We start from the raw sequence: 19,777 nt of genomic DNA, 5'->3' as shown, positions 1-19,777 counted from the left end.
AAAAATAAAATTCTGTCATTTACTCACCCTCATGTCATTTCACACCTGCAAGATCTTTGTTCATCTTCGGAACACAAATAGTTTTCACAAAATCCGATGCCTCAGTGTGGCCTGCATTGACAGCAAGAAATTAACACTTTTAATGCCCAGAAAGCTACTAATGTTGCATTTAAAAGAGTTCATGTGACTCTAGTGGTTCAAACTTAATGTTATGAAGTGACGAGAATACATTTTGTGTGCCAAAACCCCCCAAAATAACCACTTTTTGACAATATCTAGGGATGGGCGATTTCAAATCACTTCTTCATGAAACTTTACAAATCTTTTGTTTCGAATCAGGGACTTGGAGTGCCAAAGTCATGTGATTTCAGTAAACGAGGCTTCTTTATGTGATAAGTGTTTCGAAATTTCAATGGCACATTGTATGCCCGAGTTACAACAACTTCCTGTTTCATGGCGAAACATTGAATTTTGTCAGGCCTTTTTTGTAGGTATTGGGCTGTTACATGTCTGCCGAATGTCATACCTGTACGTGAAACGTAACGTGAAGGGCTTTTAACTGAAATTTTGTAGGTGGCGCTATCGAGCCATTTTGCCACGCCTAATTCTGAAACCCATTCCAAATTTTCACCACTTCAGACACATGTGCAAAGTTTCATAAGTTTTCGAGCATGTTTAGTCCCTCAAAAATGTGATTCATTTCGAAGAAGAAAAATTTACTGAGCAATTACAATAGGGTCCTCACACCATCGGTGCTTGGGCCCTAATTAGTCCAAATTAACCTTTTTTTCAGAATCAAATGTTTAGATTTGTGAACAAAGTATTTATTCATTTTTTTATTTTTTTTTTCAATTCGGAAACATAATTGAGCTACTGTGAGATCAATATAGATCTGAATTAATTGTGATGCATCAGGTTCATCTGATGAAACACCTGTGAAGGCCTAAGATGAGTAATACGTATAGGCGTCATGTATATAATCTTACGTATTTTTTAAAAGCATACACAAAAAATAATAATAATAATAATAAAAATTAGTTCAATGAACTTAAAGTGAGAGCAGATTTCCCACACAAATAAAGTTAATTTAAGAACTATGAAGACTAGAATAAGTGCATTTGAACAAATAATATTTTTGTTGAACAAAACTAATCAATTGAATTTCTTAATTATGCACTTAAATAAATCTTTCATTTTCTTCTAGCTAGAAACAACATTTCTAACTGAATGTTAAAGGATGAACACTTAAGAAGAGACTCATCATTGCACAGGTTTTAGCAGCTATTGCTCATTTCATAAAGGATCATGGTGTTATTAAAGCCACTCACAACAAAACCACAAGCTTCTCTTCTGCAAAATGAAAACCACAAAAACTCCATCATCACTTTGAGGCCACTGAATTGGGTCACTTAAAAATAACTTTATTTCATTTTGTTGAAATTAAACAAATTGCATTTTCTGACAAATAATGAATTAACTAAACCAAGAGGAACAAATGTTGGAGCTGATGTATGTGACTATATTATGTAAATTCAAAGCACGTTGTTCAGTACATAGTATTTTGTTTTGGTCTTGGATGGTTTCTTGAACAGAGCACAGTTCAGGTCACTTCTTGTTCCAGTGCTTTCCAAAACAAACACAGTTTCACACCAGAGATCTTTCTGCTCTTCTTTTGTCCTGACAGCAGTGACTTTAAACTTCTCATATGGAGGAATCAGCACCTCTTTCTCATGACGAAGCTTAGAATATTTTGTCACATTAGCACCTTCACATGTGTGGATTTCAAAACAAGATACTTTTCCAAAACGTCGTGCTACTTTACGATCAAGAGAGGAGGATGTAAATGAGCCAAAACGAACCTCTTTGTTCAGAACATCCTCATTAAATCTAACATTTGTACCACGAAAAGTTGAATAGCATTGATTTTGTGTTTGTTTTTTCAGGATATGTATTGCATTTGTTAACAGAAAGTGAAGTGAATACCATTTGTATGTCTTCTGTTTGTACTGCTCTTTATCACGACGAGTGTCAGGATTGAAGTACTTATATACAGTAGCATCACTGTACACATAAATGGCGATAAAATAATCATTTTGGGTCTTGACAAACTTTTGCCCTTTTTTCCAAGCCACTTTAAAATCAGGTAAATTTTCGAGTTCATCCTTTAGAAGTTCTGTCTCCACCCGTTTTGCCATTTTCTTTCGACAGCCCATATATTGATCATCAACTGAATCTGGTGCCATATCCAGTGGAAATATCTGTCCTTGAACAGAAGCAGCAGCTCTGTGATCCTGCAGCAACAGAAATCATAATGATCAATCATCAGTATTCATGTCTGTAATATTCATATTAAAACACAAGTCTACCTGTCCTAGAGCAGCTAAAATGAGAAGAGCTTCAATGATCAGCAGCATCTTGATTCAGTCAAATATCCCTCAGATCTAGAGAAGAACAGATATAATAGAAAAGAATTATATAGATATAGATTGTGACAATTAAACTGTTCCTTAACTTCTTACATAATGCAGGTTAAATTCATATAACTAGAATTTTTTTGACAGAGCTTTTTTTTTTTTTTTTTTTAAAACAATAACTTAAACCTGTGATTATTATAACACTGATGGAAGTTTGATACTGATCTTTTACTTCAACCCCAAACTTACCTGAAAATACTGTTGTCTCTTTTTGTTTCTGATTCTGAGTTTGCTTTTCATTATTTTTCAGGAGGTCAGGAGCAACGACAAGCGAAGATCGGAAAAGTCAGTCGCTCTCAGCCAGAAGACAATGACTCTTAAAGTGTTAGTTCACCCAAAAATGAAAATTATGTCATTAATGACTCACCCTCATGTCGTTCCAAACCCGTAAGACCTTCATTCATCTTCAGAACACAGTTTAAGATATTTTAGATTTAGTCCGAGAGCTTTCTGTCCCTCCATTGAAAATGTATGTACGGTAGACTGTCCATGTCCAGAAAGGTCATAAAAACATCATCAAAGTAGTCCATGTGACATCAGTGGGTTACTTAGAAGTTTTTGAAGCATCGAAAATACATTTTGGTCCAAAAATAATAAAAACTATGACTTTATTCAGCATTGTCTTCTCTTCCGGGGCTGTTGTCAATCCGCGTTCACGACTCCGCAGTGACGCTGCTGACGTAAGACGAGCTCTCGAAAGCTCTCGAGCTCTCACAAGCTCTCCAGTTCTGTAGGCATCGTATGGCAATGAAGACATTTACACCACCAGGTCTCCATTGCTCTTTGCCTTTCTGAAGCTTGTGACAGTTGCTGCTGTGTAGGAGCTTCTTCCATCGCTCTTAGTTCTTCGTCCGTGTATTCGGGTTCAAATAAATATGGCTGAGCAAAAAAATGCAAGTCTTCCTCTGTGTCGAAATCCTTAGACATGTTTGCGAAGGTTGTTTTGTTTACAGCGTGCGTCTCCCTCAGACTGTAAACGAAGCTCGAGCGCACCAGATAACACGTCAGCAGCGTCTTACGTCAGCAGCGTCACTGCGGAGTCGTGAACCCGGATTGACAACAGACCCGGAAGAGAAGACAATGCTGAATAAAGTCGTAGTTTTTGTTATTTTTGGACCAAAATGTATTTTCGATGCTTCAAAAACTTCTAAGTAACCCACTGATGTCACATGGACTACTTTGATGATGTTTTTATGACCTTTCTGGACATGGACAGTCTACCGTACAAACATTTTCAATGGAGGGACAGAAAGCTCTCGGACTAAATCTAAAATATCTTAAACTGTGTTCTGAAGATGAACGGAGATCTTATGGGTTTGGAACGACATGAGGGTGAGTCATTAATGACATAATTTTCATTTTTGGGTAAACTAACCCTTTAAGACTAAGAGAGGAGCAAGGTGCCTTTTTTATATCACTAATAATGTGTGTGGGTTAATAGTGTGATTGTGATGGCCTATGTGTGGTTTCACACTGGACAAACTTTTTCCTGTCTGCCCAAAATGCCTTTTTTCCAACTTGATCACATCATGTGTAATAATGGTACATAATTGTAATTTTTTTTTAAGAAACAAAATCATCTTTAATCCAAACCTGAATCTAACTCTGGAATAAAAAAAAAAGTAAATTTGTAGATTTATGCATTAATCAACATATATAAAGTTCTTCCTGTAACCGGTCAAACTCTTCATGAACTCATTCTCAGATAACATAAAAGTGTTTAATATTAGTAAAATATATTATTACAATGCTTCACAGGCAAAAGTGTTGATTTGAGCATCATATTTCATTAAACTTGTAAAGACTGATTATCATTCAGAATCAATCAAGCTTTCAAATGTCATTATTATAATAGAAGAAGCTCATCATTTGAAATGCATTGAATGATTATTCACAGTTCGGTCCTGTCTTAATTCTCTGATTTATTTTAATATTAAACATCTCATATGGGGGAATCAGCAGTTTTCAGTTATAGGCTTCAAGAAATATTTTATTAGTCACAAGAAACATTTCCAAAACCTTCTGCTTTATGATCAAGATACGAGATGCAAATGAGCCCAAAGTAACCTATTTTTTTTCAGATTCAAAATTTCAGATTTGTGTTGCCACAAAGTACATTTTTTACATTCAGAAACATATTTGAGCCACTGTGCGATCAATATAAAGCTAAAGTAATTGTGATCCATCAAGCTCATCTGATAATGCAACACCTGTGAAGGCCTGTGGATTCATGCAAAGTTGCTCTCGGCTTAAGATGAGTCATAATCTTGCGTATATTTTACAAGCGTATTAAATTGTTCAGTGAATTTAATTAAATTGAGGAAAACATTTTCACCCATTTACATGTAAGAAGACAAGAATAAATCCATTTAAACAAATAATATTGTGTTGAAAGAAATCGAACTTCTCAACCATTTACTGTTTTTTCATTTTTCTGCTCGCTAGCAACAATATTTCTGACTGAATTTAAAGGAAGAACACTTAAGAAGAGACTCACCATTGCACAGGTTTTAGCAGCTATTGCTCATTTCATAAAGCGTCATGGTGTTAGTAAACCCACTCACAACAAAACCACAAGCTTCTCTTCTGCACAATGAAAACCACAAAAACTACGACATAACTAAGATGAAAAATATTAACAAATATTTATGTAAAATTTTCATTTCCAAAGTTCATTAAAGCAAATTAAATTCAACAAGAAGCAAAAACTTTTTAGCGTATTGATAATATTGAAATATTGCTGCAAGCTGCATTGCGCTTAGAAAGTCATTCAGTTCATAAGCTATTGCTGACACTACAAATGTTCAGTAATGTGATGCAAAAAGAGTTGAGTATAAATGAAAAAAAAAAAAAAAAAATTAGACACAATTATAATAATATTAATATTCATACTAGAATAATATTAATAATAGAACACAACCTTACCTGTCCTACAGCAGCTAAAATGAGAAGAAGAGCTTCAATGATCAGCAGCATCTTGATTCAGTCAAATCCTTCAGAGTAGGTGAAAAATGTGCAGATTCTGAAACACCACAAACACAGCAGTGTTTCACTAAAATTATTACTCCAATGGCAATATGTCCCTCAAAACCAGGTGATAATATTGTGGTCTATTAATCTTTTTTTCTAGGAGCTCAATGACGAGAGGAAAAAATCAGAAAAGTTATTCGCTCACAGCCAGACAACAATGACACTTCAAACCAAGAGATGAAGAATGTGGCTTTTTTATATCGCTAAAAATATCTGTGCTTGAGTACTGAAACATAGCAGCTGTGCATCAGCTCATCTAAATTGTTTAACTTTCTATAATGCAACACCTGTGAAGGTCTGGTGTATGTGTGGTTTCACAAAGGACAAACTCTATGTTCCTCTCATGTCAGTACCAGCAGAAAATGCACCAAAATGTGCATATTTCTTTCTCCAAATTTCTGCAGGACTCACAAACACATCATTCAGTTCATTCTTATTTATCACCGTTTATGCCGTTCAGCTTTAAAAACACATTTCCCATAATGCTTTGGAGAACTTCAATATGTGTGCTGCAGAAATAATTGAATCCTGTTTAATACTGATCAAAACTTCAGAAAACAGTTAGTTTTATTTTAATTCAAGTCATCATGATTGCATGCTTAGAAGAAAAGAGATGACACCTCCATAGGTTTTAATAGTGTGATAACCAAACTTTGTGGTTTTGTTTCTCTGTGCACTTTGGCACTGACACTTACAATGTGGTTTTAACAAGAACGGTGTTGAAGCTTTGTCAGAGTTAAAGTGAAAAAGGATGTGAATCAGTTTTAAGATGCAGAAAGGTGTGTTTCTTAATGTGTTATATATCTGTAAGGAATAAATAATAATTTTAAACAACAGCATTATAAAACAATGATTTAAAAATGTTGACTAGTAGATTAAGTGCACTTCAAGCTATATGGCAACCAAGTTGATTAAAACACAGACCCAGGGCTCCTTAAACCTTCTTATATGTCAAAAGATCAAGGCAAATTAGATTTTTTTAATGTCATGACCCTTTTAAATGTCTCCAAAACATGCTTTTTTTGTAGGAGAGTGGTTCCCAACCACATTCCTGGAGGCCCCCCAACACTGCATGTTTTCCATGTCTCCTTAATTTAAACATGCCTGATTCAGATCATCAGCTCATTAATAGAGACTCCACGACCTGAAGTGGGTGTGTCAGACAAAGTACAAAATATGCAGTGTTGAGGTTCCTCCAGGAACGTGGTTGGGAACCACTGTCCTACATAAAATTTCATCCATTTAAGCATGTTTTGGAGACATTTAAAAGGGTCATGACATTAAAAAATCTAATTTGCTCACACCTGTTTCCCATCAGTGACATTTTGTAAGCTGCATTCTAACACACACACACACATTGCTGAGTATTGTTTAGTCATATGTTATCCTGCTTTCCTGGTTTCCTTGCCTTGCCTGTGTTTTTTGACCCTGGACTGATTTCTTGTTTTTGATAATTTGCTGCCTGTGTTTTGGATTACTCTCTTGCCTTACCTTCTTGTTACAGTTTGCTGGTGTTTGACCTACTGCCTGTTTGCCTGTTTCCTGAAGGGAAGTTTAATTGTAGTCTAAGAGACTTTATGGACTGTGCACTAATTTTGTGTGGTTCATCATTCACTGTGGGGGAAGAAGAGAACATTAAGAATCCAAAGAATTTTTTTTTCAACAAGCTTGTATCGTTGCAAAGTTCTATGCCTTTCACCTTGATTATCACAATCCCGATACTCTCTGCACTTCCAAACCCAGTAATTCCCTCACCAGAACCTGTTTATGTGATGGCTGTATTGGAGTCCGTTCCTGTATTTGCAGACATTCCCGAGCCTCGTCACATCTCAGATCTTCCTGGCCCTCAGCCGAGATGGCTGCCACGCCTGAGCCCTCAGAGATTCCAGCGTTGGCCATTATGGCCACTGCCATTTGGTGTGTGTGGGCTGCACACACATAAACTCTAGTCCCAGAGCCTGCTCCAGTCCATGAATCCACTCCAGAGCTTGCTTCAATCTATGAGTCCATTCCTTAGTCCACCTCTGTCCATGAGTCCAGTCCAGAGTTTGTCCCAGTCCTAGAATCCAGCCTCGTGGTGGTCCCTGAGTTTCCTGTCTGCCAACCACAGAGGTTGTTCCTGTATGCTTGCCACAACATGACTAGAGAGGATGTTCCAGTCAGAGCCCTGGAGGTCTTTTCTGAACTCCCAAGCCCATCTGAGCTGCAGTGGTGGTCATCTGCTCCACCGTGGGTGTCTTCAAGCCAATCTGAGCTGCAATGGTGGTCGTCTGCTCCGCCGTGGGAGTCTTCAAGCCCATCTGAACTGCTTTGGTGGTCATCTGCTCCACGTGGGGGTCTTCAAGTCTGTCGCCCTTGTCGTCTGTCCAGCCTTCTTCGCCCTGGTCGTCTGCCCTGCTTCAGTTTCCAGGCAGTCTTCCTCTCCACGGACCTGGCCCTCCATCCTGCCCCCTGTTCCGCCTCCGCTCCACCTCCCTCCTGGACTGTTTAGGAGTGTCTGGAAGCCACTCAAGACCATTCAAATTGGTTTTACAGCCTGACTCCAGATTTGATCAGATGATTTTTCAGAACCTGCACTACAGCTGTTCCAAATTAATAACATTTTGCATATAATTGCATATGGTTCTGCCTGTCAGTGGCAACAGGATCAGAAAAAGAATAAGAAAACTAAAAGATAAAACAGATGCCTGCAACTTTGGTACTTGGCCTCTAGCAAACACAGGAAGATTCGGAACACAAATGAATCAGTGTATTGAATCATGATTCAGATCGCGTGTCAAACTGCCAACGGCTGAAATCACGTGACTTTGGCGCTCCGAACAGCAGATTAGATACACTGATTCATTTATGCTCCGAAGCTTCCTGAAGCAGTGTTTTGAAATCGGTCATCACTAAATAAGTCATTATTTTGTTTTTTTGGCGCTCCAAAAATATTCTTGTCGCTTTATAATATTAATATTGAAGCACTGTGCTCACATGAACTGATTTAAATATGTTTTTAGTACATTTATGGATCTTGAGAGAGGAAATGTCATTGCTTCCTAATGAAGGCCTCACGGAGCCATCAGATTTCAACTAAAATATCTTAATTTGTGTTCCGAAGATGAACGAAGGTCTTACGGGTGTAGAACGGCATGAGGGTGAGTAATAAATTACTGAATTTTCATTTTTGGGTGAACTAACCCCTTAAATTCAGCTTTTACTCAAAAAAAAAAAAAAAAGGAAAAAAGACAATAAATAAATATAAATAAATAATATTAATTTAAAATAAATATTTTATGCTTTTTGGATGAGGAAGGAGTCAATGAATACTTTGTCTGCAGTCAAAGGGGTTCAAAGTCTCCTGTATTAATATGTTCATCAGCATCTGTTGCTTTCCATGTTTTTTTTTTTTTTAATGCAAAAATCTCCATGTCTTCATCCAGGGCTTAAAATCTATAATTCAGGCCCAGATTCACAGACAGGGCTTAGATTAAGCCAGGATTAGGCCTTAGTTCAATTAGGACATTTAAGTAGCTTTTATAAATGTGCCTTAGAAAAAAAAAGATGCTGGTGTGCATCTTGAGACAAAAGATGAGCTTCTAGTTAAAACAACTCAAACATGCATTTTAGTCTGTGATTAGGCTTAGGCCTTGTCTGTGAAAATGGGGGAAAGATTATTTGGTTGATTACAAGGGGATTTAACATATTCGAGGTTCATTGGTATCTAACGTTAAAAAAAAACTCTGCCCTAAGAGGTTGAGCTGTGAAACAGACAAATGAAATAGCAGAATGTTATGTCAACAACATCCTTATCGGAACTCAAAGGTGTTATGACACAGCAAATATTAATTCTCTGATATTTAGCTTGCTCTGATCTATATATAGCTAAACTGTGATGTTGATTCATCCAGCTCATGTTTACCTGTATGAAACTGTTCAGCTCATCTGATAATGCAACACCTCTGAAGGCCTGGAGTGTTTGTGGTTTCACAAACACAAGCACACATTCTTCCTGTCTATCACTACACCCTCTCGGAACAAAAATATATTTCCATAAATTTATGATCAGTATATTAAATGGTTTACATTTTTTTTTCATATATTTGAATATATATAACAATATATTGTCACATATTTTTCAATATATGAAAAGCAGCAATTCCTTGTGTATTATTCAATATATTGCAATATATTAACACATTATATTATTTCATATATTTTTTTCAATATATTTAAACTATTTAATATATTGATCATAAATATATGGAAATATATATTTAAAAAAAAAAAAAATATATATATATATATATATATATATATATATATATATATATATATATATATATAGTTCTGTAAGGGCAGTCTGTCAGTAAACAATTAAAATTTGTGTAATGAGACTAGAACAAGTACATTCAAAAATATAGCTGCAAGCAGCGATATGGGGCCAAGCCCCTAAAGGGGCTTTAGCAGAAATAGAACATGCATGAAAAACTGCTGGTTCAGAAGTACAGGTGAGAATGAACTCAAAATGAACAGAAGTTCATATAAGAATGAACACAGAATGAACAAAACGAAACTAAATGACACAACATTACACACAATTTGCCCCAAACGGGACTCAAACCCTTCCCTGGGAGAGGTGCCTGTCACTCCTCTCGTTGCAGCACTGGACAGATGAGTGTTCATACTCATGCCAAAGTGCAGTAGTTAATGTGAGAATGAACTCAAAATGAGCAGAAGTTCAGATGAGAATTAACACAGAATGAATAAAAACACACTTATGTATAATCCTAGAGGAATAAAGATTAGTACAATGCTTACCAGGATAATAAAGGAATTGAAATGACAACAATTCACACAATTTTATAAAGTTGTCCCACACAAGACTCGAACCCACAGCCTCTGGATTAGGCGCCTGTCACTCATATTGTTGCGGCACTGGGAAGATGTCGTACTGTTCACCCAGACGCTGAAGTTCAGTAGTTATTTGAGAATGAACTCAAAATGAAGAATTTTTATAAAAAATGCACCGCATGTTATATTTAATAAGTTCAGCTTAGATCATTCTCAGAAAGATTCAATGTCTGGAACAGAAGCAACTTTTACAAAATGACCATTTAGTATGCTAAGCTAACTAGCATAAGAACACAAACACAGGCAGGGTCAACTTTGGAGAGATATTTTACAGGAACAATAGTGAATATCCAAAATCCGTTCAGTCATTTCTGTGCGGCTCGGCCCAAAGATCATCTAAACCAATTTAGGACAATTTTTTTTTATTTGCTTCTATATTGTTTGATGTCCCATTATGGTGATCATCGTTTGCTTTAGTTGGGCTCTTGACCCTTGACTTTTTAACATTAGTTTTTCTTTTCCTGCTTTAACTGTGGCTTTAACTGTGTGTTTCTGATACACATTTGATATGGCAAAAAATATGAAAGAGTATGAAATAAATAAAGTTTGTATAAGAAATAAAGGATTGTAATAAGTGAAGATGCTGTGATCTAGAGAGATCTGTTAGTGTTTAAAGTCCCTGTAAAGTAATTTTAAAGTATGTGTTCTGAGTCTGTTCTCACACCACAGAAAAATGTGTTATTTACCACCCAGCCAAATTTGAATGATTAAAAAAATCTGCAAGTAAATGAAATAAGTTATCAAAATCTCGAAAAAATAGGCAGCGCTCTCTGCTCTCAAACGCTGGGGGCGTGTCCGCTGTCGGCGCTGAAACCACGCCCACTCGCGAGAGCTGCAGTCTCAACTGACTTATCTAATGAGTCAAACATACTGATGCATATAAAAAGAATCATTTAGAGGGTTGCAAATTTTAGTAGAGTTACTGTGGACTACCTACTAATTATAACATAAGCACACACGACAACTTACACTCATTGGGCACGTACTGCCGGACTGTTGTCGAGTCGACAAATGACGGCACCGCAAGACGGGAGGATGAAGGCCGGGACGGGAGAGACTCTGTCCGGCCCCATATATCATCGGTTATCGGTGGGACAGTAGGAAGGCCGAGGCGGGAGGGGGCCGAGGTCTGTTCAGCCACATTCACCAAAAACAGCGGATTATCTGTGAATCCCAGCTGTCTGATGAAAGTTTGTAAAATTATCCGGTGTAGAACAATCACTTTAGAATCCTTCATATTATCGTTTTAGGAAATTGAAATAAGGAGACCGAGCATATTGTATATTATAACAACCATGTAATATGCATTTGCGTGACGAAGGCTTTACTAGCTAAATGTGCAAAGGGCTGTATAACTGTAATGACACTCGAGATTGAGCGAGTGAACCGCTGTAGAGTTAGAGGCGGCGCCACGCTCGGTGCGTCATCGACAGTTATATAGTGTTAGGGGAGGGGCTATGCTCGGGGGTCCAAGTGCGTCATCAGACCCCCGTTATAGCTCCGCCCAAAAAATCCTGAGCAGAGACTTGGTGAAAAACTTCACAGTTAAGCATTACACAATTCACAGTCTTTGTAATGTGTTTCAGCAATATTTGTAACATTTATGAAGTGTTTAGAAAGAATTCTCAGAATTGACTTTACAGGGACTTTGTTTTGTTGGGATTTAAGGGTTTAAACAGTTTTGTACTGAAGAGTAGAGCCTGTGTTTCAGTCCAGGATGGGCCAGAAAACATTGGTGTTGTGCTGCATGTTGCCTTATTTAAAAGTCAGTAACTGTGTAGTGGCTGATAGTTACATTAATTAATGCATGTAATTAACTGCAAGAGATTCGTACTTTACAGTGAATGTGATTGTTAGTGATAATTCAGGAAATGCCTGTAAAATAACAGTGTTTTTCTTTTAAAAAATTGTAGAAAATGTCTGTAAAAATTGTTGCACTTTATTTAAATTAGGATATTTTACTTTAAAGGTGCCATAGAACTTTTTTTAAAAAGATGTAATATAAGTCTAAGGTGTCCCCTGAATGTGTCTGTGAAGTTTCAGCTCAAAATACCCCATAGATTTTTTTTAATTCATTTTTTTAACTGCCTATTTTGGGGCATAATTAGAAATGAGCAGATTCAGGGTGTGTGGCCCTTTAAATCTGGTGCTCCACGCCCCAAGAGCTCGCGCTTGCCTTAAACAACATAAAAAAAGTTCAAACAGCTAATATAACCCTCAAAATGGATCTTTACAAAGTGTTCGTCATGCAGCATGTCTAATCGCGTAAGTACAGTGTTTATTTTGATGTTTACATTGATTCTGAATGAGTTTGAGGCTGTGATCCGTGGCTAACGGCTAATGCTACACTGTTGGAGAGATTTATAAAGAATGAAGTTGTGTTTATGAATTATACAGACTGCAAGTGTTTAAAAATGAAAATAGCGACGGCTCTTGTCTCCGTGAATACAGTAAGAAACGATGGTAACTTTAACCACATTTAACAGTACATTAGCAACATGCTAACGAAACATTTAGAAAGACAATTTACAAATATCACTAAAAATATCATGATATCATGGATCATGTCAGTTATTATTGCTCCATCTGCCATTTTTCACTATTGTCCTTGCTTGCTTACCTAGTCTGATGATTCACCTGTGCACAGATCCAGACGTTCTGCCCTTGTCTAATGCCTTTCATAATGTTGGGAACATGGGCTGGCATATGCAAATATTGGGGGCGTACATATTAATGATCCTGACTGTTATGTAACAGTCGGTGTTATGTTGAGATTCACCTGTTTTTCGGAGGTCTTTTAAACAAATGAGATTTATATAAGAAGGAGGAAACAATGGAGTTTGAGACTCACTGTATGTCTTTTCCATGTACTGAACTCTTGTTATTCAGCTATGCCAAGATAAATTCAATTTTTGAATCTAGGGCACCTTTAATTTTATGTTTTTTTGTTCGGCAGCTAGTTGACAGTCACTGAACTTTTTTTTTTTTTTTTTTTTTAAATATAGTGTAGATAAGGCTCAGATGTGGGGCAGTTTTGTGGTTTCTGGTTTAGTTAAAGGTGTCCTAGAATTGAAAATTTAATTTACCTCTGCATAGTTAAATAATTAGAGTTCTGTACTTGGAAAAGACATACAGTGAGTCTCAAACTCCATTGTTTCCTCCTTCTTATGTAAATTTGATTTGTGCAAAAGACCTCCGAAGAACAGGCGAATCTCAACATAACATCAACTGTGATGCAACAGTCGGGATCATTAATATGTATGCCCCCAACTTTTGCATATGCCAGCCCATGTTCAAGGCATTAGACAAGCCAATATTAACGTCTGGAGCAGCAGCCGAATCAACAGACTTTATGCAGGTAAGCAAGCAAGAACAATAGTGAAAAATGGCAGATGGAGCAATAATAACTGACATGATCCATGATAACATGATATTTTTAGTGATATTTGTAAATTGTCTTTCTAAATGTTTCGTTAGCACACTCAAAAAAATGGTTTTGCAGCACTGTTGATTTTACCCCAATATGTTTTGTTAAAATAACACACATACATTTCTTTTCCCACCAAAACACTATTGTATTGCGTTTCATTAACTGAAACTGTGCCAATTTCCACTATACTAAACTATCAGTCGTTAAACTAATGTAAAGTGTTTCAGTTCGCGATTAAAAAAAACCCGGATGTGACGATTTCCAACGTATTGAAAGAAGACGGCGCGAAGGAGCAAGACGAATGCCGTCAGACCTACTACCAGCGAGGTAAGAAAATATAAAGTTATTCTAAAGGCAAAGTGTTTAATTTATATTAGTGTTTGGGCTCTGGGATGCTTTTAATACATTAACTATTGAATATTGTGTGAATCTTTTTTTATTTCGCCATTAATGGATGATTCCATGCGATTGAAAGATGCGGGTTTATTTGTAACATTGTTACTTGTGGAAAGTGGATGATTCTCTGTAGTGTATGCCGTTTAAACGTGAAAAACGTTTTACGTGACAGTGATATTAAAAGTCAAAACTCAGTACACACCTTAAACTAAATGTGCAGAAAAGCAGATGAATACAGCATATGAATGCAACGCGTTTAGTTGACGTAGGCTACACGTTCATATTCTGGGTTAATCTGTATGAATAGCATGTGTTTAAAACATGGAAGGAAAACGCTTATCGTGTAACTAAACGCATTGCGCTCATGTTTTGGGCTCATCTGCTTTTATTGGAATAGTGTTTCAGAGTTTGGTCTTTGATTATCACAGTCTTAGTATCCTTCACCGACAGGACTTAGGCTAAACCAGGATTAGGCATTATTTCAATTAGGGCATTGTAGCTTTTATAAACGTAACTAGAAAAAAACATTACTGGTGTGCATCTTGAGATAAAACAATGACATCCACATTTTAAGATATATCAGTACAAGTTGCTTTCAGTTAAAACAGCTAAAATATGCATTTTAGTCTAGGACTAGCTTAAGCCTCGTCTGTGAAAATGGGGAAAAGCCTTTTATAATCTCCTAAAACCTCCCAGTGTAGTTTCTAAGCTACGCAAGTCCCAGTAAAAATTCACTGAAGCAAGTACAAATAATGCCACATTCACCCTGTAGATGCATATATTTTGAGTCTGACATTTTATCTGATATTCCTTTTTTTATGACAGTTTTCCATTATGGTTTTTGGAGTTCGTCTTTGGTGCAATAAAGGAATGTCACAACTTTATTGAAGGAGAAAACTGTTTTGGCTAAGGTAAGTGAAGCACTGTATTGTATTTTTAGGATTTAATAAAAGTAGTTAGTTAGAACCCATGGCTTGGCACAATAAAACTGCTAAAGCTGCGCTTCACAATTTTTTTTGTTTTAAATTTATCCCATTGGTGTCAACATTCGTATTCAAATTGAGGAGTTGTACTTGGACAAAAAAATTAAACATCTCTTGGTGCCCACTACACAGGTATGAAGAACTACACTTATTAAAACCTTGTATTAACCCTTGTCATTTGGGGAAATACACTCAGGGTCTTCGGGGTCTCCACAGACCCCAGGCAACAAAATGCAATTTTGTAACATAATACATTTTTTTTTTTTTTTACAAATGTAATTTTACTGTTTATTAATGGTTTACTCCATGTTTGTACAGTTTTTGGAGGATTTATCATATTTGTTTTTTTAATTTATATAAATAAATTTAAAAAATATTTTTTTTAAAATAGGTTTTTATACAAAAACAGCTTTTTATGTAAAATTCACTTTATAAAAGACCCACATTTCTAAATTTAATTCATGGGAATAACATGGATAATTTGACATGGTTTAGTGTAACATTTTTGCCCATCTTTTGGAAAAAGCAGTTTTAAAAGTAAAAAAAAATAAAATTGTAATCATTTTTACTAGTAGATGGCTGCAGAGCTCCACTATTTGCTATTTGACTGACTGAAAGAATTTTCACAAGTTTTTTTTTTTTTTTAGTTGGATTCATATCTAAATATTATGAAATCCCAATTATAACAATAAAGGCTAATTTTGTCAATTTAGTATTTTTTGTAATGGAAAAAAAAATAAGTTTTTCAATATTGTTACATTTTGAGACCCACTTAGAAAATGGACAAAATTCATCCTCAAAATCAACATTACTGAAAAACTTTTTTTTTTTTTTTCAGTACAAAAAAAATGCTAAACTTTGACAAAAAATAATTTTTATTGTTAGAATTGTGACTTCATAACATTTAGATATGAATCCAACAAAAAAAAAAAAACTTGTGAAAAGACGTCTTTCAGTCAGTCAAATAGCAAATAGTGGAGCTCTGCAGCATTTACTGGATAAAGTGATCATTTTTTACCTTTAAAACTGCCTTTTTCAAAAGATGGGCAAAAATCTCACACTAAACCATGTCAAATTATCCATGTTATCTCCATGAATGAAAGTAAGAAATGTGGGTCTTTTATAAAGTGAATTTTACAGAAAAAGTTGTTTTTGTATATAAAAAAATATTTTTATTTATTTTATTTATATAAATTTAAAAGATATGACAAATCCTCCAAAAACTGCACAAATATGAAGTAAAAACTAGGGCTGTCAAACGATTAATCACGATCAATCGCATACAAAATAAAAGTTTGAGTTTGCCTAATATATGTGGGTGTACTGTGTGTAATTATTATGTATATATAAATACAAACACATGCATGTATATATTTGAGAAATATTTACAAGTATATGTATTTATTTATATTTTTATATAATTTATATTATATATAAATAAATTTTTTTGTACATAAATAACATATTTCTCTTAAATATATACATTAATTTGTGTGTATTTATATATACATATTTACACACATTACTCACACATATATTATGCAAAATCAAACTTTTATTTTGTATGCGATTAATCACGATTAATCGTTTGACAGCCCTAGTAAAAACATTAATAAACAAAGTAAAATTACATTTGTTTTTTAAAAAACAATTTTGTTAAATTACATTTTGTTGCCTGGGGTCTGTGGAGACCCCAAAGACCCTGAGTGTGACTATTTTTACTCTGATATAACAAGATATCACTCCAATTTTTTTTCTTTGTAGACGTAGAAAGTGTTAACAACTGTACAAAGTTTCAAGGTCATTTGGACAAAGAACATTTTTTTTTTAATATTTGAGCAAACGTTGTTTGGGGTCTAAAAAGACCCTATAAGGGTTAAAGGGTTAGTTCACCAAAAAATGAAAATTCTGTCATTAATTAATCACCCTCATGTCGTTCCACACACCCGTAAGACCTTCGTTCATCTTCAGAACGCAAATGATGATATTTTTGATGAAATCCGAGGGTATCTGATCTACTCCTAGGCAGTGATGTCATTGCACCTTTTGACATTCAGAAAGGTAGTTAAAAAAATGGTTAAAATAGCCTATGTGACTGCAGTGGTTCAACCTTAATGTTATGAAGCAGTGGGAATACTTTTTTTGCACTAAAAACAAAAATAATGACTATATTCAACAATTTGAACTGTTGTCATATGTAGTGAACTAAGTGCAGACTGACTTGTTTACATCTCAATAACAGCTCATTATTGGCCGACTCCTGTGTCAGCATCAAATGCACATGTTCAGCTTCGGCCAATACGGAGTTGGCATTCGGATGTAAACAAGGAAGCCTGCACTAAATTGACTACGTATGATGATGGTTGCAATTGTTGAATAAAGTCATTATGTTTTTGTTTTTGACCACAAAAAGTATTCTTATCACTTCATAACATTAAGGTTGAAGGACTGCAGTCACATAGGCTATTTTAACCATGTTTTTAACTACCTTTTTGGACATTAAAAGGTGCAATGACGTTTCTGCCTATGAGTGGATCAGATACCCTCGTATATCAGCAAAAATATCTTAATTTGTGTTCTGAAGATGAACGAAGGTCTTACTGGTATGAAACGACATGAGGGTGAGTAATTAATGACAGAATTTTTATTTTAGGGTGAACTAACCCTTTAAAACATATTCCCTCACTTGGTCATGAGCATGCATAAAAAACAGATTGTTTATTTTAATTTTAAAGGGTAAAGGCTATATTTGGTTAATGTTGTTATTTGCATCTTTAGGCTGGTGACATTGAAGTGAAGAGAGAGTGCATAATCAAATCTCTGTCTACACAAAAGAAGGCCCTAGCAGTCTGATTTGGGAGTATATGGTGAGTATATGTGCTTTTTAAAATGTTGTTTATTTTCAAGGATGCTAAATGCTTTGTTAAAGTTAATACACAGGAATTTAAGAGTACTGTTTTTTTTTTTTTAATAAATATCCACCCTAGGATACAGATAGGAGGTGATTCAGAAGACTTTGATGGGAACTTAATTCATAAGACTTGAAGGTGCAGACATAGAAGAGAGCCTAGCAGATGTTGGAGTGGTGTTAAAGGGGAAAACGGTTCTTCAGGACCTTAGCAGTGTCCCATATGCAACAACCATGTTGATGGGACTAATATATGGACTGAATTTGAGATACCCTTCTGAATTCAGGTATACTTTCAAGCACTGCAAAAGTTGATGGCAACAAGTTATCCAATAAAGTGCACTGAAGAGCACATTACCATCTGGACATTTTTGTAAATATAAAAAATAAAAATAAATAAATACAATTACATTTTTTTATTTTATTATCTTTTTACCAGGTTTTTTACCAAGTAAATTTTTTTTACCAGGTTAATTTTCACTTTTCTGAGCAGAAACCTTTCGACTCTAACATGTGCAAATACTTTTTACAGTCTGATGTAAAAGTAATTTTAGATCAAGTTTAAAGACTCTTGATTGTAATGACTGTTTAAAACACTGTTTTATTGCAACTGACAAATACAGTTTGATAACTTGTTACATATTGTCTTTTTTTTGTCTCTACAAGGCAATCACACACAAAAAAATGCTGCTTTGAAGGGTGTTACTTTAAATAGAAATCACTGAGTTAAAGTAACAAAAACTAATTGGATGGAACCACTGTCCATAATTTAATTGTGTTATTTGAAACAAATCTCTTTGTATTGGTTGAATGAAACATATTTGGCCAGTTTTAAATAAACTAAAGCATGTTCACTAAACTTAACCAATTTAAGTTACAGGGAAGCAATTACATTGATTTGGTTGGACATTACTATTTTAAATAGATTCGTCCTCATTCAGTTGTGTTGTCACAACACAAGAAGTTTACATAGATTCAAAAAATTCCATTAATGTTAATGAAAAACAATTTGCTTGTGTGGAACCACTGTCCATAATAAAATTAAGTAGGTTTAAAGAGTCTTTTTTTTTTTGAGTGCATGTTGCTAATGTACTGTTAAATGTGGTTAAAGTTACCATTGTTTCTTACTGTATTCACGGAGACCAGAGCCATGTTGTTATTTTCATTATTAAACACTTGCAGTCTGTATAATTCATAAACACAACTTCATTCTTTATAAATCTCCCCAACAGTGAGTAATGTTAGCTTTAGCCACACAGCACAGCCTCAAATTCATTCAGGATCAAATGTAAACATCCAAATAAACACCATACTTACATGATCTGATATGCTGCATGACGAACACTTTGTAAAGATCCACTTTGAGGGTTATATTAGCTGTGTCAACTTTGTTTATGCAGTGTATTATACAGTTGAGAGCTTGGGGGCGGGGAGCGCAAAATAGGCAGTTAAAAAATTGAATAATAAAACATCTGTGGGGTATTTTGAGCTGAAACTTCACAGACACATTAAGGGGACACCTTAGACTTATATTACATCTTGTGAAAAAGGGTTAGGCACCTTTAAGGCTGAGAATCGATATCAACACTAAAACATATTCAAGCCAATTGCAGGGCCAGCTATGGGTTAAAGACTTGGGCCAGTTGTGGCCCATGTGGGG

The 19,777-nt window shown here is 35.3% G+C and overlaps 1 protein-coding gene across 1 annotated transcript; it reads right to left on the bottom strand.

Annotated features, from left to right (window-relative positions):
• Positions 1–1,532: 1,532 nt before the first annotated feature.
• On the bottom strand, positions 1,533–5,450 carry LOC137004127 (erythroblast NAD(P)(+)--arginine ADP-ribosyltransferase-like). Its single transcript, XM_067364322.1, has 2 exons — positions 5,400–5,450; positions 1,533–2,291 (listed from the first exon to the last, which is right to left on the bottom strand). Exons 1-2 carry the CDS (start codon positions 5,448–5,450, stop codon positions 1,533–1,535), a joined length of 810 nt encoding a protein of 269 aa, XP_067220423.1.
• Positions 5,451–19,777: the final 14,327 nt, after the last annotated feature.

This window comes from Chanodichthys erythropterus, chromosome 3, assembly GCF_024489055.1.
Source record: "Chanodichthys erythropterus isolate Z2021 chromosome 3, ASM2448905v1, whole genome shotgun sequence".
Classification (NCBI taxonomy): domain Eukaryota; kingdom Metazoa; phylum Chordata; class Actinopteri; order Cypriniformes; family Xenocyprididae; genus Chanodichthys; species Chanodichthys erythropterus.
This window is presented reverse-complemented; position numbering and strand designations above follow the sequence as displayed.

Bases quoted from the DNA above. Each gene is read 5' to 3' on its own strand.
- LOC137004127 (XM_067364322.1), bottom strand. From the start codon at position 5,450: ATGCTGCTGATCATTGAAGCTCTTCTTCTCATTTTAGCTGCTGTAGGA. The intron at 2,292-5,399 runs GTAAGGTTGTGT...CTGTTGCTGCAG, and splicing joins TTTTAGCTGCTGTAGGACAG to GATCACAGAGCTGCTGCTTC.